Consider the following 21,778-nt stretch of genomic DNA (forward strand, 5'->3'; position numbering starts at 1 on the left):
AATTTTTACATGGTTGGTTGCGTGACATCTGAACTAAAATTCGTGTTTTTTTTTTTATGTTTAAAAAGACCATAAAAAGTCATTACGCCACTAACATAGGTTTTGGGACAGAGGTGATGTAAGTGAAGTGGGCAACGGCATAGCCGCGTTGGTGAATACGTGGAGTGGGGATGGCTCAAACTCAAAAGTAACCAGGCGTAGGCATGGGGTTGGAGGGTTTGGGTGGGCGGATGTTAGAGATTCTCTCTCACGGTAACCAACAAAGAATAACAAAAGGGTACAAAAACTGGGCACGCATCTCCACCACTAAGTACACACTCACTACTGTTTTTTTTACTTTTAAATAAAAAATAATAATTATTTAGTTAAAATCCAAAAATACCTAAAAACTAAAAAGCCAATAGCCAAATCCTATATCACAAAGCAAATGGCCCCGCCCGTCCTGCAAAGTTACTGCAAAGCAGCCAGGACGAGGATTGATCGTGACCGTTGATGAGACCATCTGATCTAATGGCAATCATTCGTCCACTGTTTTCCTCCTGCTTCCCATCCTAACACTGTTTTAAGCACCAGTACAGTACCACTGCTGCGTCAGGTACTATGTATTGATGTATATCCGTCATTAAATGGCAAAACATAAAACAATTTATTAATTAATTAATAAACCTGAGCGAGTCCTTTCTCCTTGATATTTTTAAATATAATTAAGAGTTTAATACAAATATATCTAATTAACAAGCATTTATTATATTTAAATAAAATTTTATTTTTAAAATTAATATATTTAAATCTCTGAACATTTAATTTCTTAGTTATTATATAATTTTTTTATTTAAAAAATAAAACTCTGATCCTCTTCTTTCAAATAAAGAAAATAATTCTATTTAGATATTTTTTAATACATTAACCAAATTATAAAAAATTAAATACCTCATTAAATAATAACTGTATATATAAATTGGGGTAGGATGTGAAGAAATGAATAATTCCGGTTAAGCATTCTTTTAAAACATCCTGCGTATTTTAGCAAGGTGGGCCAAACCTGCAAAAACTTTAACAGAATATAAATATTTAAATTAAATAAAAAAAATGGAATTAAAGCCGAAAACCAACAAAGGCCAGGACAATCCAAGCACGTGACCTGTCAAAAAACCTTACCTGCAAAAAAAATAAAATAAAAAATATATATAATTTTATTTATTTCTTTAATTTTCTTCCCTTTGGCCATAGACATCCCAATGTTCTCTTTCTGATAAAAATCCCACGCATCTCTTTAGTCCAATCACCGAATTTTTAACAAATCCCCTCTAAAGAAAAAAAGAAAATTCAAAATTCACAAAATTATTTAAAAAAAGTTAAAAAAGATGTTTAATCTTCACTGTTTTTAAAAAAGAAAAGAAAAAACGCTGGAAAAGAACAGTGTTTTTGTTACGGTGTCTGCATCTGTATCTGTGTCGACTTTGGCATTTTGTTTTGGCCTCTGCTTGTTTGGTTTTTTCTTCCTTTCATTCATCTTTTTGCTTTGTGTTTTAGAGGGAATTGAAAAGGTGAATAGAAAAGAGAAAAAAGGGGTTGCCAAAAGATAATGGTAGTGGAATCAATAGTGAGGAGCAAGGCTGAGCTGAAAACCAAGGGCGAAACCACATGGAATTTGTGGGGATCAACCCAAAACATATAGAAATCAAACACCGGCACTCTCAGATCTCTAGGATCTCAGAATTTCAGGAAAAAAATGGCTGCTTGTTTCTCGAGAAAATTCTCTATTTTTTAGCTCTTTGTCCTAGCTCATTTGGTGCTCATTCTACTACTTACCTTTTGGTTCTTATTGTCTCCATCTCAGCTTCAGTCGTTTTGCAAGATTAAAGTGTTTTTAGCATCTGGGTATTAATCAAGAAGCAGTTTTGATATTGCTTTTGAAGTGAAAAGGTTCAAAAAAAAAAAAAAAGAAGTTCCTTTAAAGGGTAATGGTCGGTTTAGTTTATGTGGTTCTGAGTCTGAAAAGGACATCTTTTGGTTGGATAAGGCAAGGAAAGAGAATTTAGCTTCATTTGAAGGATGGCTGGTCATGGTGGTGTTGATCAGAGGATATTGGTTTTTCAGAGAAAGTAAAGTTTGAATGAGCTGAGAGACCGTAAAGTATGGACAGAAGGAGTTTGATGCTGTTTAGACTGGGCTTACTGGTTTTGGCATTGATGGGGATTTCCTCTGCTACTCTTTCTCCTACTGGTATAAACTTTGAAGGTTAGTTTCTTTTAAAAATTCTCTTTCTCTCTCTCTCTGCATCCAATTTACAGGTGAAGGTTTTTCATTTTGTCATCTGCCTGTAAATTTGAATTATTTTTTGTTCTTTCTTAAGTAGTGTAGTGAAATTCATTAATCACTTTTCTTCGTTTTGTAATATTTCTTAAAGTGATTGATAATTTCCAATTCCATGGATTCTTTTGTTTTTTTGGAGTAAATGCTTTGATGGTTTGCAAGAATGTCTGAACGGCCCTGAACCGACATGCCAGTATAACTACATATTGACACATTGCTGTTTAAGTATTGTCTAATTTGACAGCTTTCGCTTAAAAATCCTCGTTTTCCAAAGTTTTACTGCAATTTCGCTTAATTAGAAAAAAGGTTTAATTCGCATTTCTCTTTTCTCTCGGCTTTTGATGAATTTTTGAGCAGTGGTTGCTTTAATGGCCATTAAATATAATCTGCACGACCCATATAATGTTCTGGAGAATTGGGATATGAATTCTGTCGATCCATGTAGTTGGAGGATGGTTACTTGCTCTACAGATGGCTATGTTTCTGCTTTGTAAGTTTTCTTCTTCTCTTTCATATCTTGCCTATTTCAAACAGGTTTTGGTAATAGAAAACTGAACTGAGAATGTACCATAGGCCGTTCATTTTATCTTTGGCGCATAATATTAATGAAGACTCTTATTTCACTTCAACAGGGGACTTCCCAGTCAGAGCTTATCTGGGACCTTATCTCCATCGATTGGAAACCTTAGCAACTTGCAGTCAGTGTAAGTTATTGCCTCTGTGTAACTAAAGTTGCATATAATTTTTTTTATCTATTTATTGTTGGGTTTCCCTCATCTTTGAGACCCAGAGTTGCTGCATATTTTTTTTAAGTTATTGACATGTGCCTTCGTTTTCTCTTGTAGGTTGCTTCAAAATAATGCTATTTCAGGTCCAATTCCATCTACCATTGGGAAGTTAGAGAAGCTTGAGACCCTTGATCTCTCCAACAATACTTTCAGGGGTGAAATACCCACTTCCTTGGGAGACCTAAAAAGCCTAAACTATTTGTAAGATTTCAAAAACTCTTACTGCTTTTGCATCTTGCATCTAGTGTTTCTATTTCTTACATGTTTTATTATACTTACTGGACAAGTCAGGCGGTTAAACAACAATAGCCTTACTGGAGCCTGCCCAGATTCTTTGTCAAACATTGGAGGTCTCACTCTTGTGTATGTATCTGGACTTGTGCACCTCATATTTTGATGTTCTTGGAAAGGCTATTTTGAAAACCTCATAAGTAGATGATATTTTGTTACCTTATTTTGCATGTATATTTACTTGCTGGTGTGTATAAATCTTGTAATAGGGACTTGTCTTATAATAATCTGAGTGGTTCCCTGCCAAAAATATCAGCAAGGACATTCAAGTGAGCTAATCTTTCCCCTGTTATTGTTAATGCTTTTAAATGCATGTTATTATGGTGTCTTAGTTATAAACTACGGTTCCTGTACACTTTCAGAGTTATTGGCAACCCTTTAATTTGTGGACCTAAAGCTGGCAATAACTGTTCTGCTGTCTTTCCAGAGCCTCTTTCTCTCCCACCAGATGGTCTAAAAGGTGTCTATTACTGTGCTATACATGCATTTTTTAATAAATCTTTTTGACATTTTTTTTCTGCATTACAGTTTGATTACATGTTTGAATATCTGGATCTCTGATTTCTTAGCTCAATCGGACTATGGATCAAAAGGTCATCGTGTAGCTGTTGCTTTTGGTGCAAGCTTTGGTGCTGCTTTTTTCATCATACTATTTATAGGATTACTTGTTTGGTGGCGCTATAGACACAACCAGCAGATTTTCTTTGATGTCAATGGTAAGTTTCTTAAACATTCCTGATCTTACTATTATTTATTTTAACTTTATATTCTTACCAGTGCTACTAGTTCTGATATAAAAGTTTTCTGCATGCATAGATATAAGAGATTATGGTACCTCTTATGTTTTGTTAATATTTATTGTCTGCAAGGACTCCTAATTCACATGTGTAAGCTACTGCTAGGCAATTATTGTTGCAGTTATGCTATGATTAATTCCATTAGTTTTAGGAGCTCTGCATGCAGAGGAACAAAAGTTTCTTTGCACATCGCATTGTCTTTCATCAGAAAAGGTTCATGGTAGGGAAAAGCTTTTTCCTAAATGTTCTCATATATTATCCATGTTTTCTCTGAAATCTCGCCAAAATCAACAATCATGTGGTCATATAGGTGATATTCTTTGCAATATTTGCAATGAAACACATTTTAAGATGGAAGTTACGCTTTTCGATACTATATGTTGAGCAAGTTCTTGTAATTGCTCATTGTAAAGCTTTTAAGTACAGTGTGTCTTGAAGCGTTATTTGCAGATATATGAAGTAAAGCTTCATTTTTGTAATTTTGAATTTTGATAAATGTATTTGGGTAAGGAGAGAAAGAAAAGTTGAATGCTTTGAAAGAGGCAGAAATGAATTTGGAAGCACAAGTGAGGACTTTGTAACCTATCTTGTTGGATGCATAAAAGATAATGTTTTCTTTCTCTGTTATCCTCTAATTCTTATCCTTTTACATGTTGCATGGCAGAACAATATGACCCGGAAGTATGCTTGGGCCATTTGAAAAGGTATACATTTAAAGAACTTAGGGCTGCTACTGACCATTTCAACTCCAAGAACATTCTAGGGAGAGGTGGATTTGGGATAGTGTACAAGGGATGCTTGAATGATGGGACTTTGGTGGCTGTTAAAAGGCTGAAGGACTATAACATAGCTGGTGGAGAAATCCAATTTCAGACAGAAGTAGAGACAATAAGTTTAGCTGTCCATCGCAATCTACTCAGGCTTTCTGGATTCTGCACAACTGAGAATGAAAGGCTCCTGGTTTACCCCTATATGCCAAATGGAAGTGTAGCTTCTAGACTAAGAGGTTAGTTTACTGAATTTCAGTAGTTATTTTTCATTCCTATTTTTGTTTATGACCTCAAGATAGCTACTATGGTCATCAAAAGCTATGGCTGGCAGCACCATGACATCGCTGCCTCCTGCAGAACTGCTGTTTTTGAATTTCGCGTCACTGTTACATCTGTACATTCCATATTGCACTGCTATGCTGCTTCTTGAAACTGTACTTATGATGTGTCCAGCTTTAGGCAGCATATAGGTTTGGATGATAAATGGCACATCTTCATTTTAACTCAACCATACAGAGTATGGTGTGGTCTTGAAAGGGAAACAATTTTCAACTTCTTCAGATCATGTAGACTGGCATTCATCACTATTATAATAGATCCCTGAATAAAAAAAAGTCTCCTTAAAGTGGTCCAGAATTAACAACAAAATTATCCTATGAATAAACTTTAAACTCAAGTCAATTTCAGGGAATAGAATTAACCAACCTTGTAGCATAAGAGGCTGCTTCATTCAACCATGTGTGTAAATCACCCCTCGTACTTGTTGACTGTTGAGCCATGTTGGGTTTTCTTTCAATATTTTTTCCAGGAGTTAGTCCTTCAATTTGAATATTAAATGAAGATTGAATCCTCCTGTTTGCTTTTAATTACTATTTGAAGTGATAAATCTTGCTAGAATTCGGCATCTAGTCCATAATAATAGTTTTCCTTTTTTTATCAAATTTGGGATTTCCTATCAGATCACATACATGGTCGGCCAGCTTTAGACTGGGCAAGGCGGAAGAGGATAGCCTTAGGTACAGCCAGGGGGCTTGTTTATTTGCATGAACAGTGTGACCCGAAAATTATTCACCGTGATGTCAAAGCTGCCAACATTTTGTTGGATGAAGACTTTGAGGCAGTTGTTGGAGATTTTGGGTTGGCAAAGCTTTTAGACCACCGAGATTCTCATGTTACTACTGCTGTTCGTGGTACTGTTGGTCACATTGCTCCTGAGTATTTATCAACAGGTCAGTCATCAGAGAAGACAGATGTATTTGGGTTTGGGATCCTGCTCCTTGAGCTAATCACAGGTCAGAAGGCCTTGGATTTTGGACGAGCAGCAAACCAGAAGGGCGTAATGCTTGATTGGGTACTCTCTCTCTCTCTCTCTCTCTGTTTGCTTGCAGAGTTTTGTTAAAACGTACAGTTTAGGTGCATTGAGAAATACATGCAATTAAAATGTAAATTGACGTGGAATAAATGTTAACTAGTATTTCTTGTCTTTTAAGGATGTTGCATGTGTAGTGCAAATGATGTATATAACTGCATGAATAATTTTGCTCCCTTCTTTTTGTTCACTATATGCATACTTTTTTCCATAAAACATTGGAAGACATCTGACTAAGGTGATTCTTAAAATCAGTCTTTAGATGAGATTCTATCCTTGCAACGTTACTCAACATTCTGTGGTTTACCACGCTAAAACTAAGGGGACTATACTTTTACATTAGTTTCCCTCCCATCACCTTCCGGGTATTTTGTCTTCTTCATGGGAAATGTTCTCTTAATTGGTTGACTTTGCTTGCAGGTAAAGAAGCTACATCAGGAAGGTAAACTGAGCCTGCTGGTGGATAAGGATCTAAAGGGCAATTTTGACAGAATTGAGTTGGAAGAAATGGTTCAAGTTGCCCTCTTATGCACTCAATTCAATCCTTCACACCGTCCAAGAATGTCTGAAGTATTAAGGATGCTAGAGGGTGATGGCTTGGCCGAGAAATGGGAGGCCTCACAGAAGGTTGAGACACCAAGGTTCCGATCATGTGATAACCCTCCGCAAAGATACTCAGATTTTATAGAAGAATCTTCACTCGTGATAGAAGCCATGGAGCTTTCTGGTCCTAGGTGACAAATGGTTGCCTTGAACTTTGGTGCCTATTCAGTTGCAGAGCTTTGAAATGCTAAAAAATTGTGATTGGTGTTGATAGTTGTTGAATGCTTGTATTCATCTGTAAAAAGGGAACAAAAAAAAGAAAAAAGTCATGTATAAGCTTCTTGTTCCTTATTGGAAAAATAGCTGAGTCGATTGAGCTTCTGTCAAGAAATTTTGGAAAATATGTTAGAAATATATGGTATGTAGTGTCTCCATCTCCTCTCGCAGTTTGGTCTTCTATCCCAATCAGTCTGGTAGGGTGTATTTTCTCTTCACTATTAGACCATTTTCTCATATTACTATCTGATAGACCTAACCATTTTATTTGTATAGAGCCATTAGCGATTTGCTTTTCTTTATACGGTTTAATACAAAAAGAATTGGAAAAGAAAAAGACGTCCAGTACGGTTGGGGTTGGCTCAGTAGACCCCTGGTGCGGATGAGCACCCCGTCATGCCTGCACCTGCAGTGTGGTCGGCGTAGCCCAATCTCGTTGCACATGGCCCAACAGCAAGACTACGAAACGGTGGGCATAATGGGGTTGCCGAACATGCCCTTGGTCTACAATCAACTTTTCAGGCGGTCTAATAATCTTAAGGGTCTAAAGTTAAATAGTCAAATGAAATTTGTTTTATTAAAATTAAAAAATATATATTAAAATTTTTAATTAAATTTATAATTCAATAAATTAATTATCACATAAAATAGAGGTAATATAATAATATAATATAAACTTTAAATTAAAGTAAAAAAATCTATAAAGATTAAAACAATAATATCTAATTGTTAAATTTTTATTACAAACAGTAAATGAGACTCACGACTTTATAAAGTTAATAATATAACAGATTTTTTGTATATTCTTTAGAGAAAAATTAAAAGTAAAAAAAGATAGAGCAAATGAGAAAAAAAATTCAAAAGTGGATTTTATAAATTGAATAAAAAATATAATTAGTTTTATATATAGGAAAAAATAACAGTCGGAGATAATTGAATACATATTATCATTAATTGATTGCAAATAGAAAAAATAATTGAGAAAAAATAAGCTATTAGAAATCATTAATTATATATTACCATTACTTGATTGGAAATAAGAGAAATAGTTGAGAATTAATAGTATTATAAGAATTGAGAAGTGATAAAAATTTTAAATTTATTAAGTACATAATTAAGAAAGTGAGAGATTATATTATTTTATTAATTATCCTGATTTTTATATGAGCAATAAGCTAAATAGTTGAGAATAAATAAAGATGTGAAAGGAAGAAAAAATAAATATTTATTAAGCTTGACAAATAGGTGTATATTTTAATAATTATCATAATTTTTATATATTTTTAATATAATTAATTATATTATTATTATAAAATTAGAAAGCCTACTAAAAATTTGGAACCTAAAACCACCGCTTTGGTGGCTTTACCCTTGAGCCGGCACCGCAACCTTCGAATCAGCTTGAACATGCAAGATGGAAGCCCGTTCGGGAGCTTCATTGTGTGCCGCGCAACGCTGTTCCGCGAAGCTTGGTGCAGCATGGTTGGTTCACTCCAACCGCACAACAGGTGTGGTGGGATGCCTGACAAGCCGCCCCCATGTGGTAAGTGGTCCAGTGGCTCCAAACGCACTAGACTCTTTCTTTTTTTTTTTTTCAGTAAAATACGTTAATATTTTTAATTTTAAATTATAATTACATATTAATCTATTAATTTTTAAAATAGATATTTCATATCAAAAAAAAATTTCATGGGACACATAAGTCCTATCATTAATAAATTGTCAATATTTTTATTAGTTTAATGACATGATAATATTTTTAGAATAATTTTTCTCTTTATTAATTTTAAAAGTTATTATTATATAAATTAAAATTTTGAATTTTAGTTTTTTTTATTTTTTAAAAAAAAATTTCCGACCGCTCGCCGTCGACAACACTCCCCAAGAAAGCACCCTGTTTCAAAAAGAACCTGGAGAGATAAGTGGCCGACCAATGTAAGGAAATGTTTGTAAGGGAACGTTGTTGGTCACCCTGAAAGAAAGGAAAGGATAAAAAAAAAAAAGAAAAAGAGACATTTTAAAAATATTATGTTTAGGCATTAATACTATTTATGTATTTAAAATGAAATATTTACTTTAAAAATTAGTGGATCGTGTGTAATTATGATCAAAAGTTGAAAATATTAATAAATTTTACTCTTTTTTCCTTTGCTCATGTGCCCTTAAATTTTTTTTTTCTTTTCTGTCCTCTATGATTTTGGTGAGTAACGAAAATATCCTTGGACACAGTAGCCAGACATTATAACTTTTCGTTGATATTCCCCTTTTCTCTTTTTTATAATATCTTTTATCTTTTCTTTATATAATAAATATGTACATAACTGATTATATAAACAAGTAAATATATACATAAAAATAAAAGCATATATACTTATATAATTGAATAAATAACCATAATTTTGTAGAATCATTTTGTTTAATAAATCGATAAATACATAACAAATTTCATACAAATTACTATTCTTTTTATTTTTGCCCCTACACTATAATTTTTTTTCATCCATCGTTCTCTTTTTTTAATATATATATATATATATATATATATATATATATATATATAACTGTGCTCTCTCCCTTTACTGTATTTGATATTTTTTATTTTTTATTTAATGTAATTAATAGATAGATAATTAATTATATAAATAACAAATAATTTTTAACACAATATGCTAACATGACACGTACGTGATACATAATTAAGTGCATTTAAATTCATATATAAATATATAATTTTTATGTTTATTATATTGTGTCTAAACAAGTTGATCGTGTTTAAATAAGTTAATTATGTTTTGCTGTCTACAAAATTTATTAATTAAATATATGAATTATATTATATTGTGTAGGTTTTGTAATAAACATATTGTGTTTGTGTTGAAAACCTTGACATGATTAATTAAACATGTGATATTTGTCTTCGATTCACTTATCTTGTATATCCTTAATTTGACACAAGATGAAAAATTGTTAGTCGTATTATAAATACAAATATACATATATAAGAATAAAATATAAATAGTTATATAAATGAATATATAATTTAATAAGTAAATAAATATTAAATAACCATACCACATATAATCAATTTATCTAGCAAATAGATAAATACTGTAGAAATAAAAAATAAATACGAAATTAGTATCTGCCACAGATTTATAGTCTAGTATCTGCCATTCATAATGCTTGTTTGTTGAGTTTTGAAAATGGGAGACTTGACTCTAGGATGCGAGAAGAGGTTCTGATAGCTTGGAAAGCTCTACAAGTGGACTGGATTTCATTAAATTCGGATGATAGCTTGGGAAGCTCTACAAGCGGACTGGATTTCATTAAATTCGGAAGGTGCATATCGAAAATGCTTCAACCAATCAACGGCGGGAGGAGTACTAAGGGACTCGGTTGGACAATGGAGGGGTGGTTACGTCATGAGACTCCGAAAATGCCCAGCTTATCGAGCATAACTTTAGGGTGTATACAGAGGACTCAAGTATGCATGGGATGGTGGTTTTTGACACATAGACCTACAAGTGGATAGCAAACTTGTTGTGCAAGTGATTTTTTTCTCAATTGCATCATCCGTGTACTAACTATGATTTGATTCAAGCCATTCCATGGGAAGTGCAGATTCGGCACATCTATAAGGAGGGTAATATAGAAGCTGATCATATGGCCAATGAGGGATTTTCTTTGAGCAAAATTTTGTAGTGTAGAATAGTCCACTAGGTAATGTGAGACAGTTATTGACAAACAATGTCTTTTCCCCGTTTGATCAAGTAATAAAATCTTACTTTTTCCATATATATAAAAGTAACAAAGTATTACTTTATCGAATTTGAATGTGTAAAATGTAAAAATATCATTATTGTTATTAATAAGTTAACATAAAAGTAATTTATTAATTTCATAAATTTTAATGTCTAAGGTATTACAAATTAAAATTGTGCATCAATATACCAATTTTAACTAATATCCTTTAATAGTTATTTTTTTCCTCTGAACATTATCATTATTTTTTGCCGAACACATTCTATTTCATGGTTATCGTTATTTTCAATCTCATCAAAATGTAAAAAAGCTAAAGATTTGATTTAGAGGAACAGAAATAGGATACTTACCATTGTACTATAAAGCGAGCAATGAAGAAGACAGAAGTATGGGCATTGTAGGAGTTTAGACTACAAATTATAGATCGAAAAGAATGGACCAAAAATCTTACTGTCATTTTGGGGTTTCGTCCATATCCCCGTTGGAATTTATTTGCCAATTGCCAATTGCCAATTTCATGGATAAGCAACTCCACACACTTACACATCTTCACCACCATTATTATTGTCCCTTCCGCAACAAATAAAAAATAAAGGAGACATTCTACTTCAAACACTTGTCTTTTGTTTACGGATTGATTCCATCAGCCTCTCGACAAACTAGGCAAGTCGGCAGGTTTCGCTGTAATCTTGATTTTATGCTCTATGTATGGTTTAGCTTTTACCAAAAATGAGTCAGGTGGGCTTGATCAATCACGGTCTGGGCTACCTTATAATTGACATCTCTAATCTCCATTGAACTCAGGCTCGCAATATTTGGGGTTCCATCATTCTGTGCATGCTTGTCAGTATCAAGTATGAACCCATGTTCACAACTAGGCGCACCCTAATCTAGGCTGACAACTTTCCTATATACATGCCTGTCATTTAGAATAACATGCATACTATCCTTAACTTCTTTAATTTCACGTCTTAAAATTGTTACAATTCAATTCGACGGCCCTTAGTCTTATCTCTAACATAGGTCAAAGCAATCAGGCTCCCTCTCCACTCGCCTATTTAATTCTTCAGCTCAACGCAAGGGATAGGAATTGATAGGTTTTTCTTTTAAATCGTTGTAAAATAATTAATTATTGTAGGAGTAGGAGAACACATAATTAAAAAAAAAAATAGAGGAACTCGGAGGACAGGAGAAGCCCAAATCTCAAAACTGGGTTTCTTCAACACCATGCTTAATGATTAAGAGAAGATAAATAAACCCCCAAAAAAATTGAAAATAAGGGACAGAAAGTACACTAGAATGCAGAGATACATTGAGAGAGAGTGAGAGAGAGAGACAGAGAACGACAAGGGTAAAACCTCTAGGAATTCATTGATTTAGGACTTCCCTTCCTCTCATTGATAGATTATTCCTTTGATGGATGATTCACTAAATCATTTGTAGGACACAAGGCGTTAATGTAGCATGGGGTTAGTCCTTTCAAGCCAACGTCGTCGTTTTTTGGTCGGATCCCGTAAATTGCCGCTTCCGTTGCACGAATTTTCTTTTCTTTCTTTTTCCGTTCAAGCAGAAATCTATAAAGAAAAAAGACAGAAAAAGGTTTGAGTGTGAACCTCCAAGGCTGCAACCGGAAAGATCAACTGTCCGACAAATGAGGGAATCCATCCTCGATCGTGACACGTGTAAAAGTGCGAAAGGATGCGGTTGGCGGTGCACGTATCTTTATTCACGCAAGAAACAACAGCACCTGCGGGCGAGCAAACCAACCTCATAACGATCAAACCTTTGTAACTGTAGCTGTCCCACGTGTCAGCATCTAAGTGTTGGCGGGAAAATATGTTCCGGGTTTTCGGTCTTTCGACGGTTAATAACCATAGATTTCAGCATTTTGACAAAACTACCCTGGTCTTTATTGCAAAAATTACAGGAGGCCATTGACTCATTCTGTTTGACAAGCCCTTGTTCGTGTAATGCAGTAGTACTAGTAATTTGTGTTTGTTCAGTAATGAGCTGAGCAGCAATGATACGCTTAGTGGGGTGGAATGGAAATTGCATGGACAAATGGGTTTGGAAATATTAATTCCAATCAGTGTCATACTAGTTGCTAAAATCATGGGTGTTGGTAATGATTTAATCTGTTGATGGAAAGTGTAAAACCCTTTTTATTAATTAACTTCCTTATACATTTGGAAAAAGATTCATCTGTAGATACAGCGAGACCCTATTCGCTCGAAGGAGAAAAAGGGATTTTCCTTCCAGTGGGCACGGACTAGGCAAATGCCTAAACATAACCCAGAATTAAAATGGCCTTCTCCCTGTAAATTCCTCAATTCACCATTTGGCACAAAAAGCCAAACACAACGGTGGCAAGTAGAAACCTTTCCAGCTCTGTTTCACCCTTCTCATTGCCTATCACTCTTTTACACAGTTCCCCCTCTTTAACTCTTGCTCACATTCTCTTAGCATTTTCGTAACAACACTAAAAAGGAATGTCACTACCTGTCCGAATATAGACCCGTTCACTTGTAAACCATGCCCATTCCCTGTTTTCTCCGCCATCTCTGGACCACTCTATCCATCCTCTCTTCTTTCGCACCTAACATCACTGCATCTCTTCTTCACTTGTTTCTTTTCTGTCTCTGAGTTGAAGTGGAACCTTTCGCTCTTCGCTCTTCGCTATTCGCTGTTCTTCCTTCCAAGTGATATGGATGTAAAGAAACATGTTTTATCAGAGCAATTGTTACCAAGGGGAAAGGTGTTTTCTAGGCTGGGCTGGGGGTTGGTAGCCTCCGTTATTGTAATCACGGGACTCTTGCTTAACAACTCTCTTAAGGGTCCTCTTGTGTGGTCTTTGTTTCAAGGCTCTTATAGTGTTAGCAATGCCACCGTTTCACTTCATTCCTCTTTTCCACTTTCTTCTTCTCCTACTCCTCGTCCTTCTGTTTCCCTTACTAATGCCACTGAGGAACTGCAGAAGCCTTTGGATACTGAGAAAAATATTGAAACTTACAATCGGGCAAAGGTTGGTGAAAAGCAAGATTTTTCAGAGGAGAACGAGGATGATGGGGTGGATATTGATATAGAGGAAACCCAGTTGGGGAATGCTGATGAGGGGGCTGAAAATAGAAACTTTGATGCTGAAGGAGGAGGAAGGATTCAACAGGCAGCCCAAGATGTAAATGGCTCGGTTGTTCCTGAAAATGGAAACCTTCTAGGCTCAAATGGAGATGGAGTGATATTGGATAAAACCCAGTTGGGGAATTTCTCTGAGACAGTAAATAATGTAAGTTTGGTTGGTGAAAATGTGAACGCCAATAAAGTTATTGAAGGGGAATTTGTTGATAATCCCGGTGATGCTAATACTGTGAACCCAGAAAACAACAATGTGGACAATTTGTCAAATAATGGGGAAGTTGTTGGGCTTTCTGTTGGAGAAGACAAGGATATGGAACTGACTGATCAAGGAAATTTGGTTGTGGAAAATAAAACCATAAACTGCCCCGGTGCTGATCCTCAAGTTGTGGAAGGACCTAATGGTTCTTTTGAGACTTGTGATTTCTTTGATGGTAGGTGGGTCAGGGATGATCGTTCGAAGCCATATTATCGTCCAGGTTCTTGTCCTTACATTGATAGAGATTTTAATTGTCAGCGCAATGGAAGGCCTGATAATGGCTACATTAAATGGAGATGGCAGCCAAACAGATGTGACATACCAAGGTAAGGTCTATATTAATGTGCGTTTATCTTTGGTTATAGGTTTCTCCCTTCTTTTCAATCGTGATACAAGGAACATAAAGATAGGCTCTGTAACTTCTGTAAAGAATTTTGTTATTGGGTGATATAGAAGTATGGTTCATTCCTACCAAAGGTTGATTTCAAATTAGTATCAAGATTTCATTGTAGTTTGCATTTTATAATAATAACAAGACAAGATGTTGATACTGTTGAAGAACTTGTTTAAGTCTAGTTCAATTGTGAAGCTTGAAAGAATGTTAAATGTGCTCCCCTGGCTAGTCTTATAATCCTAATAGTTGAACAGTTCTTAAATTGAAATGTAAATATTGTATTTGTGGACTGCATTAGTGGGTAAATGACCTAATGCTCCATGTTTTTATTAAGGGTGTCACATGGGAAGTGTTTCACCTATGAATTTCCAAATACCAGCATCTTGAATGGAATTTGCCTTATTTTCAGCATACTTATGCATAACAACTCTTTAACTCTTTCTTCATCCATTCAGGCTGAATGCAACTGATTTTCTGGAGAGACTGAGAGGAAAGAGGCTAGTTTTTGTCGGGGATTCCCTGAATAGGAACATGTGGGAGTCTATGGTATGTATTCTTCGCCGTAGCATCAAGAAAAAGAAAAGAGTTTATGAAATTTCTGGAAGGAGCGATTTCAAAAAGAAGGGTTTTTATGCTTTCAGGTTTGAGGCAAGTTTCTGCAGATCCTTATGTTGTCATTACCATATCTGTACTTATTGTAGATGCATCTCTCAGTGGAACATGAATTTGATGCCTTATAGGATTATAATTGCTCGGTGGACTTTGTTGCTGCCCCATTTCTTGTTAAAGAATCATCTTTCAGGGGAGAAAATGGATCAATTGAGACACTCAGATTGGATTTGATGGATCCAGCAACTTCAATGTATCATGATGCTGAACTCATGGTCTTCAATACAGGTCATTGGTGGACCCATGAGAAAACTTCCAAAGGGTGAGTACCAGTAACTCTATTTGTTGAGTACTTGCAACCGTACTTCAACATCTGATGTTTAAAAGCTATGTGATTATTATGAGGCTATTTGGTTCTTTCATGAATCTGTGAGGAAAAGCAAATGAAACCTTTATTAGAAGGATTTTTTTGTGGCATCACTTTGAATGTTCCTGCGTAACATCATACCATTTTTTAATAAAACAAGCAAACAAATAAAATCAGAGAGTTATGCTGCCAGCAAATAATTGAAGTTGTTTCTAAAAATTGTGCATTTCCTGGTCGTTCAGAGAAGCCTATTACCAAGAAGGTGACTATGTTTACCCACGACTCAAAGTCCTGAAAGCTTATCAAAAGGCACTCACCACCTGGTCCAGATGGATAGACAAGAACGTTGATAGCAGTCGAGCTCAGATTTTCTTCAGGGGATATTCAGTCACTCATTTCCGGTAGGGATCCTTTTTCTTTAAATATATATATTAACCATGTGTCATGTTTTGTGGCTGTGTATAATGTATATCAGTTTGCTTTACCTTCAATCCTTCATGACTGAACACTCTGTTACCCTTGGTTTGACTCTGATGTTTGCCTTTCTAGATAACAAGTATGAAAAAGTGAAGATTTTATTGCTTAAAAAAGTTTTGCACATTTCAGCCTTTAGAAAACCTGATGCTTATGTATGTTGAGTTCCATCTGAAATTGTACCCAACATTAGCCATTAGCCACCCTTGCTGTGGCATTTTCCTTGAATTAAGCCCTTATTTGTAGAACCTGATTGTTAAACATGGCTAAGGCTACACCTGGGAAGCATGAGATTCATTATTTAGATAACTTGAAACATTGGAAATGTATAGTCTGCTAAACGGCAAAAGTTAATACATACATACATACATACACATATATATATATATACATATATATTAGGATCTTCCCCCATGCTTCTCGAGGTCTTACCATGTCCAAAAATTAGAACATAGCAGACTCCAATCAAGCTAGTTTGAAAACAGTTATACAGGAGTAGGTCCTTCTACCTGGCCCGTAATCATGAGATGATTCTATATGTCAGTCGTTGGAATAGCCTAAAGCTAACTCATGTCAATTTATTAGTAATTACAAACCTTCATGCAGTTTTTGAAAGCCACTTGTCAAGTAAGCCAACACTTTCAATTGAACCTTCATGGTTCTTTAGATCTTGGCTTTTCAAACAAACCAAAACTTTCAACTGACCGGCCAAAACCAGAATTGAAGCATGCCAAACTTTAATTTTATTTTTATGTTGGGGCATCCAATATGCCATAGAGAAGAAATTTCTAAAGAGTTTAAATGTGGTTGCAGGGGAGGCCAGTGGAACTCTGGTGGAAAATGTCACCAGGAAACAGAGCCCATATCTAATGAAACTTACTTGACAAAGTACCCTTCCAAAATGAGAGCTGTAGAACTTGTGCTTCAAAAAACCAAAACTCCAGTTATATATCTGAACATAAGCAGGCTTACAGACTACAGAAAAGATGCGCATCCTTCTATTTACAGAAGAGAATATAAGACGGAAGAAGAAAGGAATGCTGCAGTGCGAGTTCAAGATTGCAGTCATTGGTGCTTGCCTGGAGTACCTGACACTTGGAATGAGTTGCTATATGCGTCACTGCTGAAGGCTGGAAGGGGAATTTGGAGAAAGTGAGCAATGTTCACTGCTGAAGGCTGGAAGGGGAATTTGGAGAAAGAGAGCAGTGTTTGTATAAAAGCTAGAGGACCCAAAATGCTGTTCTTTTAGAAATATCCTATAATTTGGATGTATTCTAAGGCTTTAGTATGTTCAGGATAGCATATTGAGTTGGTGTGAAGAAGGCAAATGTAAAGTCCCTAATCAGTATCTAGATTGGCATTTCAAGTTTGAAACAGTAAAGTTTTTTAATTCTTTTTTGTCTTGGTCTGAAAGCAAAAACCTTGAATTCTACCAGACCGCAGCTGAAAACCATTATTTTAGTGGAAATCCCCATTTGCGACTCTGTTTATTCTCTACTTCAATCACCGAATCATCATCATGTCCCTCCACACTTCTCAGTTAGATTTAGAGCCTTGCTTTTTTCTTTTTTTGGCAGCTTAGATCCAAAAAGTCGAGGAACTCAAAAATAATGATTTGGAATGATGAGATAGTATAGTACACATGCACGTGTCGGTGCAACTTGCAAACTTTTTCAAAATCATGCATAAATAAAAGAGAGACAGATGATCAAATTATTATTCCATTCATTAGCAACACCTGACTGCAAACTGCAAAACAAGAACACTCACATAGCTGAGGGTGAGGTTCTGCTCCAAGCACACAACAACCATAAAAACAAAGATAATACGAGAAAACAAGAGATATAGCCATAAAAGGACTTATGTTCGAGTCCATTGCCGTTCTGTGACTTGCCGGTTTGCCTGTGCATTAGCCAAAAGCCTCTGCTAGGTAGCTACTGTATAGGATCCTCCTCCATGCGCACAGTGTTTACTGTTTAGCTGAGCCATTGGCTAAGCACAGGCAAACAGTTTAATTCTTGGAGGAGGGTGAGGAATCCCAACCTCCATCCCCCCATTCTTTATGAAGACCCCATGGATGGATTCTTCTCTTCCCAAAAGATACCATACCTATCAATTACCAGAAATCGATAGGTCGGTTTTTTATGTACTATCTGATATCCAATGGGCTGTCTCAAAAGCTAGTGGGTTGTTTGCCTCTTGCTAGTGCGCTATAAATAGCTGATGATTTGGGAAGTAGAAGTTGATAAGTCATCTGTTCATTATCCAAAGCAGCCCTTACCTTTTTCTTGAGTATTTTACCATGAAAAGTTGCCTGTGGTTGGAAAGCTTCCAAATTTTTTGTGCCTTGCTGTTATTGGATGACTATCTTACCCTTCACCTAGCTACTGCAATTGCAAATGTCTGAGCAAATTGTGTTGAATAACGCGATTTCAATCAGCAAACTTGAATCTTTTCTGGTCTCCAAGAGGCTTCCATATAGATTCTGTCAGATTCTAAAACCATCCTACTGATAAGGGCTTTATTAGTAAAACAACCTCGATGATAATTCACATTGCTTTTCTATTGAAAATCTTGTGACTATCGAGGCTATTAAGGTAAACATGTCCGACAAAGAATGAATAGGGAAACTGCTTTTCCTAGGTGCATTGATTATTGGAGTCTTCTTCCTTTTGGGTTGCATCGGGTATTTCCACTAACTCATGCTCATCTTCATACTTTTTCAACTCGATCCGTATCCTCCTAATTGCCCACTAATCCCATTTTTTGTGGCAGTCGAGCCATTTGCTTTTGAGCCATGGGCATCTTCTTAACTCACAGTAATCCAACAACAAAATACTTGTCTTCTTACAAAGCTGGAAAAACAAATTAAAGCAAGTTCTGGGTTAAAGCAAGAGTGGTTCAACTATTTTAATTGGCGACATTAATGATTTTTTTTTCTTTTTTGGATTATATTAAGGATTCGACATTGCAGAGTTAAGGACCCCTTGTGCATATGGACTCTATAAGCCTAACTTGTATCCTAAGCCAGCTGAAACCGATTCAAGCCGAAGCTAACGATCTTTTTCAGTGATTTTTCTATAATCTTATGGGGATTCACCCACTGTTCCCATTAACTAGAAGCTATGGCGTCGCGTCATTGCCTATGTGGTTATCTGTTTCGAAGTGGAAAAGTGCAGCTCATGGCTTGAACCTACGATTCACCGTGATTTTCTCTTTTTATTGTATCTTCAACTTTCCCCCATAGTTTTATGCAAAAGGACAGTGATCTCCCCCTCAGAAATGCACCCAATTATAGCGATTAGACCATCCACTCATGGTTTAATTTGGTTTGCCTTTTTCTTTAATACTAACAAACAACTGACCTTAACTTTTGTGTTCCTCCTAAAAGTATGTATCACCTTTGCCAGTATATATGTTCTTTTTTTTTTTTTTTTTCTATTTGTAATACTTGATGCTAACATCACACTCTATAGACCTTGTATATTCTAGACATTTGCAGTATTGAGATGGCTTTTTGAACAATACTTGGGATCCATTATCTTCAAGGAACAACACTTCGGGTAAGTTGGGCAAAAAGTTGAAATGATGAGAACCTCAAAGCTATTCCCTCTCAATTCTCAAATGGCTAAAAAAGAGTCACAATCGATCAGACTCATTGGCTAATGACTCATGTTTCGCTGAAAAGACTTTTCAGTTTAGTATCATTAGGATAATTGCTCTTGAATTTGGTCATCAGGGTTATCATCAGCCACTTGCCATTGGTCATGGGAAACCTGCTCAAAACTTATACCCACTTTGAATTTGTTTTCAATTCAAAATCAAAATCTGGGGCCCCTGGGTCATCACACAGCCAATGAAAACTCAACAGCTCTCCATAAACTGGGTTCCCAAATGCCATGGTGAACATGTAAAACACTATTCTTTCTACGGAATTCTTCTTTCAACCACCAGGGTTACGTGTTGGTGCTTTGCAGATTTTTTGGAGGTGCTGAGATGATTCATGACTGATAGTAATAAGCCCACTACTTGTCACTTGTCATCATACCGTCAAACTGGTCATGTAAAAATCCAAAAGAGAAATGTTTTTTCCACAAAGAAAAGGCCGCACCGTTCACGCCAACTCGCCTAGACTAGGCCTTGGACCGGATTGCCCATGCTGGATGCCTAGAAAGGGAAGCCAAGGCCCATCATCTTCCACTTTTTATTTTGGTATTTATTTTATACAAACGAACAACTTTATGTGAAGTTCTTTCATGAACTTGATGTTAAAAGATATAAGAACGGAATTAAACTATTTTTTTATTTAAAAAAATAAGATTAAATTACACTTTTTGATATAAAAAAAAATCATACATGGATTATTGAAGCAAATATTCCAGTCGAAGTGAATTTAATTTCTATCAATCTCGACATTTGAGCTCAAAATTGTTTGGTAAAATAAGCCAAACTTCAACTAGTTGTTGCGAAGCAGTTGAGTGAACCTGACGTTATAATTTTCATTTTAATTTGAGAAATATTATTATATAAAATGAAGCACAACTCAGAACCCCCACCCACCGGCCCCTTTTAAAAATGGGATTATACTCCTCGTAATTATTTAATCATATCTTGATTAAGTGTAAAGGTAATGGGATCATTAAGGATTTTAGGTGATGATTGATTTGAGATAAACATGTAGCAACACTTTCCAACTCCCAAGTAATTGCAGTTCCACTTTGGTCTCCTTGGAATAATGCTGTGGAAAAAAAGAAAAACTGGTTCTCCCAAAAATGGCGAAGACAAATACACAATCTTTTCCGCTTTTGACCGCAAACAGTCTTTTCGACATTGCTTGGGCTTTCAGGTGATTAGATACACAACAACTAGTACAGAACTAGGGCTGCCGCTCTCCACTGGGCTGCGCTCTATTATGCTTTCAACCTTTTCTTTCCACCTCTTTAGTCTTTCCTGTACAGAAAAATAAAAAATAAAAAAGAAAAGCAAGAAAATTTTAGTATTACAATTCTCAATAAATATGGTTTTATAATTATTAAATTCCATATAAAAAAAATTAATTAATAACTCAACGTGAAATGAAACCAAACTCATGATAAACTATTTTACCGTCAACATCTCCTTGTTTACCCTGCTTTGTGCTCTTCATGTCACAATAAATACCATTAACACAACAAATTAAAATGTAATATTCTCATGTTTTATGAATCTCAACCCTTCTTTACTTGGGTTTAGCATGAAGCATTACTGAGAAAAATTAACTTTTGCCTTCCTTTAACTATATGTTTTGTTTATTGTTGTCTACCATTAGCATTTAGCGTAAGGCCGTTCCAGTTTCATAAGACGCCTAAAGCAGAATCTCATCATTTGTTCCGGGAATCTATTCTCTTTGTTGACCGTTCACTTAATTTGCACGTTGCATTTCAGATAACTTAACAAATGTAAAAGAAGTACTAAATAATTGCAACAGAAAAATTATAGTTTACTAAAAGGTGAAGTCGCGGATAAATCATTACGTCATTAATTATTTATCGTTTCGTAATGTTTTTATTTTTATCAATGACTTAAAATCTTTAATCTTTTTTTTACATTTTTATTCTAAATTCATCCAATTACTAATAGGGTAACGGACAT

General features: G+C 35.3%; 2 protein-coding genes across 2 annotated transcripts; both read left to right on the top strand.

The window, feature by feature from the left end:
- Nucleotides 1–1,387: 1,387 nt before the first annotated feature.
- NIK3 (NSP-interacting kinase 3) lies at nt 1,388–7,308 on the top strand. Its single transcript, XM_007044646.3, has 11 exons — nt 1,388–2,241; nt 2,674–2,806; nt 2,949–3,020; nt 3,162–3,305; nt 3,396–3,467; nt 3,605–3,664; nt 3,758–3,855; nt 3,965–4,111; nt 4,857–5,198; nt 5,922–6,313; nt 6,752–7,308. Exons 1-11 carry the CDS (start codon nt 2,139–2,141, stop codon nt 7,067–7,069), a joined length of 1,881 nt encoding a protein of 626 aa, XP_007044708.1. The 5' UTR covers nt 1,388–2,138; the 3' UTR covers nt 7,070–7,308.
- Nucleotides 7,309–13,232: 5,924 nt separating this feature from the next.
- On the top strand, nt 13,233–17,631 carry LOC18609510 (protein trichome birefringence-like 2). Its single transcript, XM_018116207.2, has 5 exons — nt 13,233–14,629; nt 15,153–15,345; nt 15,438–15,628; nt 15,916–16,074; nt 16,961–17,631. The coding sequence occupies exons 1-5, from the start codon at nt 13,617–13,619 to the stop codon at nt 17,301–17,303; spliced, it is 1,899 nt and encodes a 632-aa protein (XP_017971696.1). The 5' UTR covers nt 13,233–13,616; the 3' UTR covers nt 17,304–17,631.
- The last annotated feature ends 4,147 nt before the right edge of the window (nt 17,632–21,778 follow it).

This window comes from Theobroma cacao, chromosome 2 (genome assembly GCF_053813885.1).
Source record: "Theobroma cacao isolate CCN51 chromosome 2, ASM5381388v1, whole genome shotgun sequence".
Classification (NCBI taxonomy): domain Eukaryota; kingdom Viridiplantae; phylum Streptophyta; class Magnoliopsida; order Malvales; family Malvaceae; genus Theobroma; species Theobroma cacao.

Excerpts from the sequence above, each read along its gene's own strand:
- LOC18609510 (XM_018116207.2), top strand. The coding sequence starts at position 13,617 with ATGGATGTAAAGAAACATGTTTTATCAGAGCAATTGTTACCAAGGGGA. Across the intron at positions 14,630-15,152 it reads AACAGATGTGACATACCAAG|GCTGAATGCAACTGATTTTC; the intron begins GTAAGGTCTATA and ends TCATCCATTCAG. Across the intron at positions 15,346-15,437 it reads TTTATGCTTTCAGGTTTGAG|GATTATAATTGCTCGGTGGA; the intron begins GCAAGTTTCTGC and ends GATGCCTTATAG.
- NIK3 (XM_007044646.3), top strand. The coding sequence starts at position 2,139 with ATGGACAGAAGGAGTTTGATGCTGTTTAGACTGGGCTTACTGGTTTTG. Across the intron at positions 5,199-5,921 it reads TGTAGCTTCTAGACTAAGAG|ATCACATACATGGTCGGCCA; the intron begins GTTAGTTTACTG and ends ATTTCCTATCAG. Across the intron at positions 6,314-6,751 it reads AGGGCGTAATGCTTGATTGG|GTAAAGAAGCTACATCAGGA; the intron begins GTACTCTCTCTC and ends CTTTGCTTGCAG.